Here is a 12,357-nt window from a genome sequence, read left to right as displayed (position 1 = left end):
CCATGCTAGGATATGTTTACCATGCTTGGTTGGTCGCACCAACTGAGAAAGATGAGAACGTCTACTACCCCCAAAAGGATAAACTGAAGATCAGGCTCTGCTCGTAAAATTAAAATAGAGAAGCAAGAGCCACCCTCGGATAAATCTTTCCAATGGGACGTTGCCTTGTTAGACAGGTCTTCCTTTTGGTTCTCCTTTAGAACTCCAAGCTAGACTCTGAAATTAGGTGGCTTTTTAGAATTTAAATTAAGTTTTGGGGTTTTTGTTTAGTTTCAAGTTCAAAGGCAAGCTGTCATTGAAAATGTTACGACTACAAACAACTACACAGATTTCAAATGATCGTATAGATTGGTTGGACATATTTTTATTAACATAGAAGCTCACACTTCACCAATGAGAGCAAGTCGCAACGCTATGAATCCGACATCTAAGTCAAAGCGACAGAACAGATGACAAGAAGGAGAAGGACAGCAAGAACGGGTTGTACCCCCTTAGCAGAAGTCAACGGGAACCAGCTATGTGGGCTTTTTCACACAGGTGAGCATGCAGGACAGGAATATTACACCATGGAGGGTTTATCCCCTATTCTCTAGGAGCAAGGCCACACAGAGACCAGGCAGGACATCCCGCAAATGGATGAGGGTGTTCCTTTCATTCTCTCACAAATGAGAGCAAATGCCCAGGCCAGCACCCACACACTTCAAGCAGGAGAAAAGTAGAAGTTCTTTCTGTCTCAGGCTACCAGGGAAGCACAAAGTGTCCATTCGTGGGTTTCTTTGCTTAGTCTTGGCTTTTGTTCAGTGGGTTTGTTTATTTTAATGAGAGGTCTCATTCATGAAGATTCCCAAAGCCTGGATTGTCAAAGTAGATCTTCCCCAACACTTAGAAGCAGCCTGTTGCCTGGGTGGCGGCTACTTGGCTCTCCCAACCCACGCCCCATGGCAGTACCCATGTCTCTGGACCTGTGCTCTCATGGAAGCCGGAGACCCTGACCACACTTAGTGGAAGTTTAGGATCTTCAGATCAGCGCAGTTGAGTGTTTTCCTAGTCAGAGGTCCTCTTTAATGTGGACTCATCCCTTTGGCAGCTAAGTCGGTCCATGGAGCAAGGAACACCGCCCTAGACATGCAGACCCCGCGGCCGCACTCTTTCATTCCGCCCAAGTATAGCAGCCAGCCCCAGCCTCAGATCCCTGGGCTCCACCCACCAGCTGCAGCCAAGGAAGGCAGAGGGAGCCAAGCACTTCCCCAGCCACTTTTCTCTTATGGTTGAAGCCAGAAGCCAGAAGCCCACCATTCTCCGCACGGGGCCCCTCCCACAGTCCAAGCAAGCCTCCGTTGCCACACTAGGCCCAGGCTCCCGTGGGGAAGCATGCACACACAGGAAGCAGAGGGCCGGAGGGAAGACACTCTACACCCGTAGCCACACCCCATACTGGGGGTGTGAGCCCAGGAAAACAAAAGACAAGCCAGGGGAGGAAAAGGAAAGACGGAAAGAAAAAAAACAAACTAGCTAACAAAAAACAACAACAACAGAAAACAACTATGATGGTTTTACCCTCCCTGTAAGACAGGCCAGCTGACACGTACCTTTGAACTAGGACTGCACAGCTGTTCCTTCTTGGGACTGCCAACAAGGTGACCGGTCTTCTCCATCACCCCAGGGACCTTGAACAAGTGTTGCTTTGGTTTATTTCAGGAGGTGCTATTGGAAACATAAAACAAAGTGCCTGGAGGGCACTATAAAAAAAAAAAAAATAGAAGAAGAAACACGGGAGACTTGATCGTCCAACGGGAATTTATGTTTGTCAACAGGGGCCAGGGGAGAGGGACGTATACTGTGAGGTATCATTCTTCCATCCGTGAGCGCGGCCTCGGGTTGCTTTGTCACTGCCAAGTCCATGACTTTCTGTTTGTATTCCGTTCTTGTGTTTGGAAATTGCTCTTCACCAGAAGGAAAGTGAGGAGAAGCCCAGGGACGACACCACCGCGGCTATGGCGGTGCCGGGAGGAGCCCAGGAGGCGCTGGCAGGCGGGGCCCAGGCACTGGAGGGAGGCCACGGAGGCCCAGACTTCCCAGGAGCTGCTGACATTTTCTCGCAAGCAGGGAGGAAGACGGAAAGGTCAGGGAGCAGAAATGGGGAGGGGGTCTGCTGTAGGGAGCCACACACTCCGTGGGGTGCAAAAGTGCCACCATCTCCCAGCGAGGAAATCCTCCCGACTAGGTGTCCTTGAATCAATCCCTCCCCCAGCGGCTCTCTCCCAAGCAGGATATCGCTTCCATTGCTTTGATTTCCCTTCTCTCTCTCTCTCTCTCTCTCTCAAGAAAAAAAAGGTCCATTTCTAATAATAGCTAGAACACATAAATAATCATTTTAATGTTATTCATTCTTTGTTTCCAAACCCAATGCTCCTCCTCTCTTCGCTTTGCCAATAAATAGGAAAAGTGAGGAAATTGACTCTGCTCATGTCAAAAAGATTCCCCACCCCACCCCCACCTCCCCCAAAGAGAGACAATCCACCTAACTTCCCATTTCTACGGAAAATGAACAGCACGTCATGATGGCATCTCTCTGAAGGACTGTTATCCTGCTCTTTTGTTCTGTTTTGTTTCAGTAGTTTGTGCTTCTGTTGTACCTACCCAAGACACGGGGGCAAGGGGGCGGGAAGGATGCGTGTGGAAGGAGAGAGGGAAAAAGCAAGGATGAAGGGAAAACCTAAAGTTGACTTTCATTTAAAAAAAAAAAATGTATATCAGACCCAAAATAGTGACCAAAGTCAGAGGGCGACGGCTAGTTGCCCAGAGAGTCTGTCCCGTGGGTTTAGCAACTGCCCTTTTTATCTGCTGTGGGCGAACCCCGACCACTGCGGCGTCCTCGGCAGGAGCGAGGCTCTTCCAAATCGTCCTCATCAAAGCCGTGGAAAGTTGACGTGTCACTTTCTGACGTGGAACCGAATAAGTCCTCCGTGGTGCGTGCTGCGGCCGTTGCCTCCTCCTTCCTGCCTTCTCCTCCCAAATGAGCTGACATGTATGATGAATATATCAGCACATGGGTTAAGCAACAGACAGCATTATTAATATTCTTATTACATTCTTACGTTACTCTTAATAGCAAGACCAAAAGCCCTTTCACACCAAAAGGGATTAGCTGGGGGCATCACCCGGCGACTGGGATTCAAGGGTCACGGGACAAAGCCAACATTTCGGGGGGAAAGGATTCCTCCCGCCCCAGAAAGGCACCATCTCTACGATAATGCATGTGTCCACAGCTCTGCCGGTGACAGATTCAACCGCAGTCTGTCCTCCTCTTCTGTCCGCACACATACGCATGCATGCCCGCTCAGCCCCGCCCCAGATAAGGAGTTGCCTTAGTGGTTTTTTAAGCCTGGTTGGTATTTCTTTGGTGTTTTCAGTTGGTGTTTCCTGGAACACTGTTTGTCCTTCGCTTTGACAGTAGCTTTACAAAGGTATTACTGTCGGAAAACCCATTCGAGATGGTCAAGCCTCCATCCGTTTTATTTTTATTTGTACCCGTTTCTAATCCCATTCTTATGGCACCCTTTCAGTTCTGCACTTAGAGCATGTAGTTCGTTTGCACTGAAAGCGAGAAGTTGCAAAGTCTGACAAGCGGTAGGCAATAGAAGAGTCTCTCGTTTTCTTTAACGACTGGAGGAAACTTCAGGGATCTGCACCCACGTATGTGCACCCGGGTGCACATACACACCTGTGTGCACACGCATGCACACGTGCACACTCACACACAAACACACGCACACCCTCCAGCCACTAAACACACCCAGGTCTTCGTGACTCCACAAAGTCCAGAGTTGTCCAGTCTAACTCAGAGCACCAAAAAAGCAGGAATTAGGGGTTTCAAAAGCCTAATAAAATATAGTGTCCTGAAATCTAGAGAACTCAGGTTTAAACTTATTCACACTGTAAATGGGACCCAGGACTGGCCCAGAATGAGGTCACAGTGTTTCTTTCACTTATGGTGTCAATTTCAAGAATCTCGTTTTCTCCCCAGGAAACAGCGGTAGCGGGGAAGATGGGAAGGGAAAGACAGTTTTTCTGAACTTCACACTCTTCCTTGGAAGGACTCCAAGGAGGCCCTAGAGAAGTATTCGCCCACCTGCCTTCACAAGCATGTCTCATGGGCTAATGCCACCTGTTTATTCCCAAGGTGCTGACTATTTCAGGAGCATCGGAGTTAGACCTTGACTAAATCATCCACCAAAATCGGCAAATGCAATGAGAATACCTAGGCTGGTATCAAATAGCCCCTGAGTCACATAGCAGACGATCTTGGGTTGAGAGGGGTGGCGGGGGGTGGAGGGTTGGGTGGAGGAACGCTGAATAAAGTCTGCGAGGAGAGGGGCTTTGGATAGACAATACCAACTGCCCACTTCCGGTCCCCCATGGATCAGATCCAAGTACCCCATTGTTCGTGGGGAAGAAAAAAAGAAGATTCAAGCAGCTTGCAGTGAGCATTCTGAAGCTGCCCTTTCTAATGCACCCCAAACCAGAACAGTCCATCACGTTCTGCCTAGAATATCGCTCTGCCAGGTGACTTTGCTTCTGGCAATAGAGACTTTGTCTGATCGTTTGCTTTTAAAAAACACTGAATTGAATTTCACTTGTTTCGTTTTCTTTAATTATTTCTAAAACTATTCACTTTAAGTATTTAAAACCCAGAGTGCACTGTCACGTGAGCCCTCTCCTCTAAGCTAGCCCCGGCAGAGTAAAGAGTTCAACGTGAGGTATCATGTTTGGAAAACAAATGAACATGGATGGGCACCCGGTCAGGTCCTTAAGAGCTCAGTGTTGAGGGTATGTGCAATAGAGATCACAGTCCTTTTCCAATTACAGATTTGCTACTCAAGTCAATCTGGAACCCTAAACAACTTCAACATCAAATATGAAAGGACGGAAGTTCAGGTTTGCAAGGGAAGAACTGAGTTGTTACAGTAAACCCAGGTGTGGTCACCTCGGTCCATCTCCCGGGCCTTGGAGCAGAAAAGACCTTAGGGAGAAATAAGGGAAGGAGAAGTGGCTTCTCACTGCTTACACCAGCCACCCAGCCGAACAGCATCTCACCCACTGGTCAGCACTGGGTCAGACTAAAGATGAACCTGAGATCATTTCTCCTCCCTACCTTGTGCTTTTGGCTTCACTAGTACATCAAACAAGAAGAAAAGTAGGTCACACCAATCAACCACAACCAGCCAAAGATAATGGTTTGGTTAGAATTGCAAAATGAAACATCTTAAACAAAACTTGAAGGCCTGAACTCAGTTTAAGAATGAGAGAATAAGACCCAAATCTGTTTTTGTCACTTTAGTCTTTGGAGAACTCAAAGATGAAAATTTCAAAACATAACAAGTCGACTCCAAATCAGCCCTGAGAACACCTGACCTTTGGCCCCTTGATCTATCAGGGTCTCTTTTGTCTGTTTTATATGAGAAAATGGGATGTGCGGCCAATGGAGGTGGTCTTCACCCAGCTGCCCTTGAACCCCAGGGTTTCAGACTCCCACAGTTCAAGACATAGCTGCTTTCCCTACATTCCTGTTTCCGCACTCTTCCAGTCTGCCCCAGGCACGTCCATAGGACACACACATCTCTGTGTTAGGTACACACCATCTGATTCAAGGAAGCATATTGCCTGTGTCTCTAGGTGTTTCTCAGACATTCCCTCACTGTCGTCCACGACAATACACACAAAGAAATATCCACCTCATGGAGAGGCCAGACGAGTCAAAATCTCCTTTCCCCTCTTCCTACATCCCAGGGCACAACTTTTGGTTCTTAAGACTCAAAGAAGAAAAATATCAAAATGACCTGAAAACTCCTCTGCACTCAGAATCACCACCACCTCTACTCCACTCCACCCTCCAGCCCCAACACAAGATGGCGGAGGGATACAAGTGAAACAGCTCCCGCTCTACAGGCACAGATGCAAGAAGGGGCCACACTCACCAGAGCGTCCACAGTCTGCACAGGACACCAGCTCTTCAGGCCGTCCACTCTTCTTGTTCATGTTAGAGCCCCCCAAGCAGAAGTCACAGTAGTTGTTGGGAATGACTGTCCCATCCGGTCCTTTCTGGGCTATAGAAACATTAAAAGGAAAAAAATCTGATTTTAGGCTGACGTGTGTTTCTACTGGCCCTTGCGCTATGTTTTCTTTTTGATCCTCTTCAGCTCGATAGTTCCTTTTCTTTAAAGATTTTATTTATTTATTTGCGAGAAAGAGGTAATGAGAGAGAGTGAGAATGAGAGGGGGAAGGTCAGAAGGAGAAGCAGAACCCCCACTGAGCAGGGATTCCTGATGTGGGACTTGATCCTGGGACTCCAGGATCATGACTTGCATTGAAGGCAGTCGCTCAACCAACTGAGCCACCCGGGCACACATTCAACTCAATAGTTTTAATCCCTTGCAAGCTATCCAGAGTTTAGTTTAACTTCTGCAATATTTGCAATATTTTCTTATAGAAACTACCTTGCTCCTCTGATCGCATTTCCTGGATGAACAAAGCATCCAGAAGGCCTACTAGTCAAGTCAACTTCTCTCATCTTTGAACAACCAGCCCTCAGGGCTCAGGCCTCAAACAGCAGGTAGCAACCATAAACAGTGGTGGGATGAGTGGTAGAGAGAATGGGCAATGTCTAGGTTTTGCCCTTGGGAAAGATGCTCTTGTTTGGGAGGTATTCCTTCCGTCCCTGAAAATGAAAACAAAGAAGCACTGATGGTAGTCATTTCCAGGAAGGACACTGAAGATGCTTCTGGGGACTCTGATGAACATCTTGCCAGGTACACAAAGGTCCACTCTTGTTCAGCCTCATCTCCCTGAAGTCCAGACTCACGTGTGTGGAGAGAACCCAGAACTAGTTAACCAGCAAACCTCAAGAGCTTAGAACCAGACCTGGGCACTCAGCTCAGCCTCTTGCCAAAGATAAGTTGAATGGTGAGTTGGTGAGCGCGCCTTGAGGCTCAAGACCTTCCTAAGCCACCCTGCCCAAGGTCCTTACCCAAAGGCAAAGAAGAATGTTGGGACATGATCTTAAAAAACAAAGCTTGTGAGAACGGCACATTCTCAAAGCACTGAGATCATTCTCAGTTCTAGGGGCTGGCTGAAATAGCTTGGACAGGTTTCTTTGCATGGGGAGAAATGCCTCCATTCTCCTGTTTTTTGATCCCTATTGTGGAGATTCATTTGTCACATGAACACTCCCTGTTTGCAACTAAGAAGAAAAGTCTGCCTGTTTATGGGATCAGCCTAAACCACGGGGGTATCTTCCTCCTCGCTATACCCAATGTCTGCTGCTATCTTTCATTATTTACTGGCTAACATTAATCAGGGTCCCGTAGGGTACAAATCTGTAAAAGGAAGCAGATATGTGAGCAGAAATACCATCCAGACAGTAAGTGATAAACGGATTCACCCACTTTAATATGATTCCCTCTGGCCTTCGCTTCCTCCATGCCTCTGCTTTGCCTCCAGGAATAGAAAAACTTACCTGGGGAAGGCAGAAGACAAAAGCTCGCAGAATTACATTATAGAGAGTTAATCCATTTATCAGTTGCTATTTGGATTGTTTAATCAGTTTCTAAGTCATTGATTTTCATCTTCAGGGAGGCAGACAATTCTCTGCAAAAAAAGGTGTTGCTTGTTGGGGGCAGACAGAGGAGCTGGCCACACCCTACGGCCTCTTGGGTGTGGATTTTTTCTTTATCACTCACTGCATCTCAAAGACACTATAGGTCATTAAAAACCGGTTTTGCAAATAATCTCCCAAATCAGTACCCCTGCAAAAATTGTCCTCTAAAATTTTCATTGCCCGAATCCAAAAGAAAGCTCCTTTCATCCCTCTCTCTCACTTGCCATCTTCAACATTTCTAGAACTCTCAAGAAAATCCAAGCATGTCTATGAAGCAAATAAATGGGATTTTCTCATTAGGAGTCTATCCTAGAAATCAATCAAAAGGGGAACAGGAAGAAGTGGGGTGTATGAAATTCCAGGGCTGAGTATAAGCCAGAGCTAACTTTCATGAGTGATAGGATCTAGAAAGAAAATATGGAGGGGCGCCTGGGTGGCTCAGTGGGTTGCGCCGCTGCCTTCGGCTCGGGTCATGATCTCAGGGTCCTGGGATGGAGCCCCGCATCGGGCTCTCTGCTTAGCGGGGAGCCTGCTTCCCTCTCTCTCTCTGCCTGCCTCTCTGTCTACTTGTGATCTCTGTCAAATAAATAAATAAAATCTTTTGAAAAAAAAAAAAAAAAAGAAAGAAAATATGGAGATGCCAGTCACAACTCAGGTAGCTTCCTCTATGAAAAGCGATCAAAGATCACAGACATCCACGTGTATCATCCCACTAAAAATCTCAGGAGCCCCAGCCTCACCATCTACCTCTCCTGTTCTTTTAGGGACTTCCTATTATGTCAGATTTTCTCTCCTTTCACAAAATCTTTAAGCAACCAAAGAATCTGGTTTTCTCCAACACAGTGTATGCCTTGTGATTTATGAGGATGAAGTAGAATAGAGTATAGGAACACCTGGGTGATTCTTCACAGTCTTTCCCACCAACAGACCATGGGCAGAATACCCTCATTGAATCAGGGGCTCCAATACTGCAAGAAATAAAAAATTCAGAAATGATCTAATAGGGCAAAGCAGATGGTGATAGAGAAATTGGTCCTATGTAAAAAAGAACAAAGGAACAGAATTTAATTCATCTAATGAAGAGAAATTTCTAAGAGGGCTGAATCAGAGCAGGATCCCCACATATATCTGTGTTGGTTGCTGGCCATACAAAGTCCCTGGCCAAGGGCGTACAGAAGGTGCTAAGACCCCAGTTGAAGGCTCTGCTGTGTGGAGCTGTGACATGTCAGGGGTACCATTTTAGTCTAGCAGTGACAGTGAATACCTATTCTTCATTTTTGGCAAAATCCTACACTCTTCTTGTAACAGTGAGCTCAGAGCCTTGTTTCATCTTGGTCAAATGGCATAGGATTGACAAAGCAAAATCTTCTGGTTCTGGTTCTCATACTTTTGGGTATTTAGGATTGGTTTCAGGGTGAGGGTTTTCCCATAGAGCTCTCCCAGGTCCCCAGCCAGAAGGACCAGTCAGGCCTTGGGGAGGCCATTCTCTTGACATCACTTTCTGACCCTTCTCTTCTTTCTACATGGGTACACCTGCCTCTACTCCCTGTACTGAATGATCTCCACTTTCAGGTCAGATACCATATCTAACTCATCACTGAAACACCTATAGGCCCTGCACCCAGGAAATGGTTAACCACAATGCAGACGACAAATGGCTTAGAAAAGGATGGCAGAGATGTGAGCAGACAGCCCAGTGACACCCCTGGGACTTCCTCCTAGTGGGGACAGAGCACTGTGTTTGTTTTCCCTGTGGTAGAGTTATCTGTCACTCTGAATATCATTCACGACACGGCTTATTTCCCAAGTCCTCAGAGAGAAGTGCTGGTCCACGTCCGATGGATTGGTCAGTCCTCTGGCCTAGTGTCAGGTCTAGCTCCCACAGCAAACAAGAGTGGGTGGCGGAGGGCCCTGGGTTGCTGAAATAATAACCCCACACACCTCTACTATGGGAGGGGAAACACCATCTTGTACGCAAACATGTAAGAAAGCATAAGACTACAATTCACTGTCCTTGAGAAGGGGACACCAGCTTGCTCCTACCCATGTAGCCTCCCTCCTGTTAAACAGTTTCTTGGAAAGAAAAAGAAGCAGACATTTATTACACTATAAAACCATGACGGATCTTCCACTGGAGGTTTTACGTACGTTGTTTCACTGATTCTCACAAAAACATGGTAAAGCGGGTATTATTTGAAGATGACGTAACCAAAACCCAAAGAGATTATGGTCTTGACTTCACCCCTGGGTCGTCTATGTCCCCAGAGACTCTGTCTCCTGGAAAGTCCAGAGGCAAACACTCCCTGGCCACACCTTGCATATAAAACATTTCATAAATCTCTTTAGATTCAACTTGATTCACCCAATACGTCATTTTGGAAGCCCAAAGGGATAAAAATGATTGAGATTGGCCTCATAAAAGCAGAAATTCCTTTTGAACTTAAATTCCATGTCCCTACCACAGTAATCCATACGGGGCGATCCTGTTTATTGTCCCATTCTCTGTGAAAACACTTCTCCAGAGAATTCCAGAGGCTCTGGAAGGAATTTTTTTTAGGTAAGGCTTACACCACAGCTCTACTGGCCTATAGCCTGACCCAGCCATGAGCAATTTCCTGGTACTGGGTATGAGATCATTATAAAAAGGATTTTACTATAAATAGGAAGCTCACACAGACCTTGCAAGAGGGATTTAAATAGAGATTCTGCTTCTGCTTATGGGAAATTGAGTCCCACTTCATGGAATAAGACAACGGGAGGGCAAAGACCCGAGTGGTTTCTCGATGGCAGCGTCCATAATGATGGATTTGGCGTTCTGTTGATTAATGTTCATGGGCTGAGATCATGTAAGAGATACAAGGAAGCTGCCAAGAAAATAAAGTGAGCCTTGAGGCTTTAGGAATTTACCTGGGGGAACTAACTCTACAAAGCTCAAGAGGGGAGGGATGGAAATCAAGAACAAAGTTCATGAAGAAACACTCACACGCATGCACACATATATAAATCAGTAGGAGGTGGGAGGGAGCCTTGCAATCAAACCAAGAGAAAGGAAAAGCCAAGCCCCAAAGAGTCCCACCACCACACTCAGTTAAGGGTGAGCAGTCCTTCTGGAAAGGTATTTATAGTCCACTTTGATAGGCCCACATGTCTCTGGCTAACGAGGCCCCAAATCTTCCTTAAAACTACCACCCAGACAAGGTTGTCTTTCCCATCTCTGGGTCCCATCTCTGCGGCGGCCTGCCTGCCACTCCAGAAATGGGAGGCGTGGCCGGGACAGCCTGGCCACCAGCAGCAGCCCCCCATCCAGTCCTGCCAAGACAGAAGCTGCATCCCAAGTGTCCTAGGGAAATCGGAAGCAAGCCAGAAGTTTCGCGCCGCCCTCCCAAGCCCACAGCCCATCCACAAAAGCATGACTTCACATTCTGAGCAGACGCTCAGACCGCCTGCCAGGGCCTGGTGCGCACAAGCACGCCGCCGTGCTCCATGCCTACCGCCCAGCCCTGCCACCCAGCCCTGCCGCCCATCAGCTCTCCCTTCCGGGCCTGCGAGTTGGGGTGTGTAGCCCTTGGGGGACCAGGGGGGCAGTGAGAAGAGCCCTCCAGGAGGAGCCTTGCTTCTCCGCGCCCTCCTCACTGGCTCCCCCACCACCCTCCCTGGCTGACAGTTCCCATCCCTCCACAGGGCTGACCTGTTTCCATGGCAACCGGAATCCTGGGCTCCGGCAGCCTCTGGTCTTGCCACCTGTTATTACTTCATCTCTCAAGTGTAAAGCATCCTAGCCAGGGCCACTTGGCTGTGCAGAGCGCGTCTTCAGAGGACGGAGGAAAGAAAAGGGCCGAGGAAAGAGGGAACGCAGAGAGGCAGCCCCAGGCTGGCCACCCAGGACACGCACACGGGCCGGGCCCGGCCAGAAGAGGAAGGGGAGGCGAGGAGGGAGGGTGGACGCCAACGTGCCTTCCCTGCAGAATCAGCGAGCAGGCCTCAGCTGGAGGCCACCACCACATCCCGCTACCTTGTACCCAGCCTTTAATGAGGGCTGTGGGAGGGGCGGGCGGGCGCCGGGGCAGCTGCACACAGCTCTGCGTGGGCCCACGCCGAGCAGGGCAAGGAGAGGGTTAAAGGAGCAAGATAAAGACTGTGGGGAAGGCTGGACCAGAGGGCAAACAGAGCCTCAAAGCCTGGATAAATGGCCTTAATTCTCATGCTCTTGCTCACCCTACTCCTTACGTGTTTACTCATATAAATTATCCCCAAGGCCTGACACCTTTCTTCACTGCTTCCCCAGAACTGATGAAAAAATAAATCCTACAGATCCAAGGAATAAAAACGTTGGGATTCCGTTCAGGCCCGTTCTTCCCGGCCACTAATTCAGGCCCCACCCCAGGGCTCCAGAAGGAAGACAAATGAGGCCGACCTCCCCCCATGCGGGAAGGCAAGGGGACCGCGGAGCCCGGCAGGGAAACGGACACCAGAGGCCACTCCCCACCCGCCCGCTGGGCTGCCAGAGTCCTCCCCGGCAGAGAACTCGCTCTCCCTCACCGGCCGCTGTGCCACCTAGCGCTGGGGACAAAGCGAACGTAGGCGAGGTTGAGAGGGGCTGCCAAGGCAGAGTGATGCCAGGCCCTGAGGTCCGTCGCCCCGGCGGAAAGGAAGGCCAAGGGCTGATTCAGTGGCTTCAAGTTTACGGATGGGCCTAAAT

The 12,357-nt window shown here is 48.5% G+C and overlaps 1 protein-coding gene across 4 annotated transcripts in view; it reads right to left on the bottom strand.

Annotated features, from left to right (window-relative positions):
• Positions 1-12,357, bottom strand: part of DPF3 (double PHD fingers 3) — a 258,847-nt gene that overhangs the window by 56,116 nt on the left and 190,374 nt on the right. For 3 of the 4 annotated variants that reach the window (XM_032345049.1, XM_032345048.1, XM_032345050.1), the window contains exon 8: positions 5,979-6,107. In XM_032345049.1, coding sequence (XP_032200940.1) covers positions 5,979-6,107 — 129 coding nt within the window. Of the gene's footprint in view, positions 1-1,589; positions 3,022-5,978; positions 6,108-12,357 lie in introns of all 4 variants that reach the window. The other variant, XR_004286165.1, reaches the window with a different exon arrangement.

This window comes from Mustela erminea, chromosome 5 (genome assembly GCF_009829155.1).
Source record: "Mustela erminea isolate mMusErm1 chromosome 5, mMusErm1.Pri, whole genome shotgun sequence".
Lineage (NCBI taxonomy): Eukaryota > Metazoa > Chordata > Mammalia > Carnivora > Mustelidae > Mustela > Mustela erminea.
The sequence above is the reverse complement of the archived record's forward strand: the minus strand, read 5'-3'. Positions and strand labels throughout refer to the sequence as shown.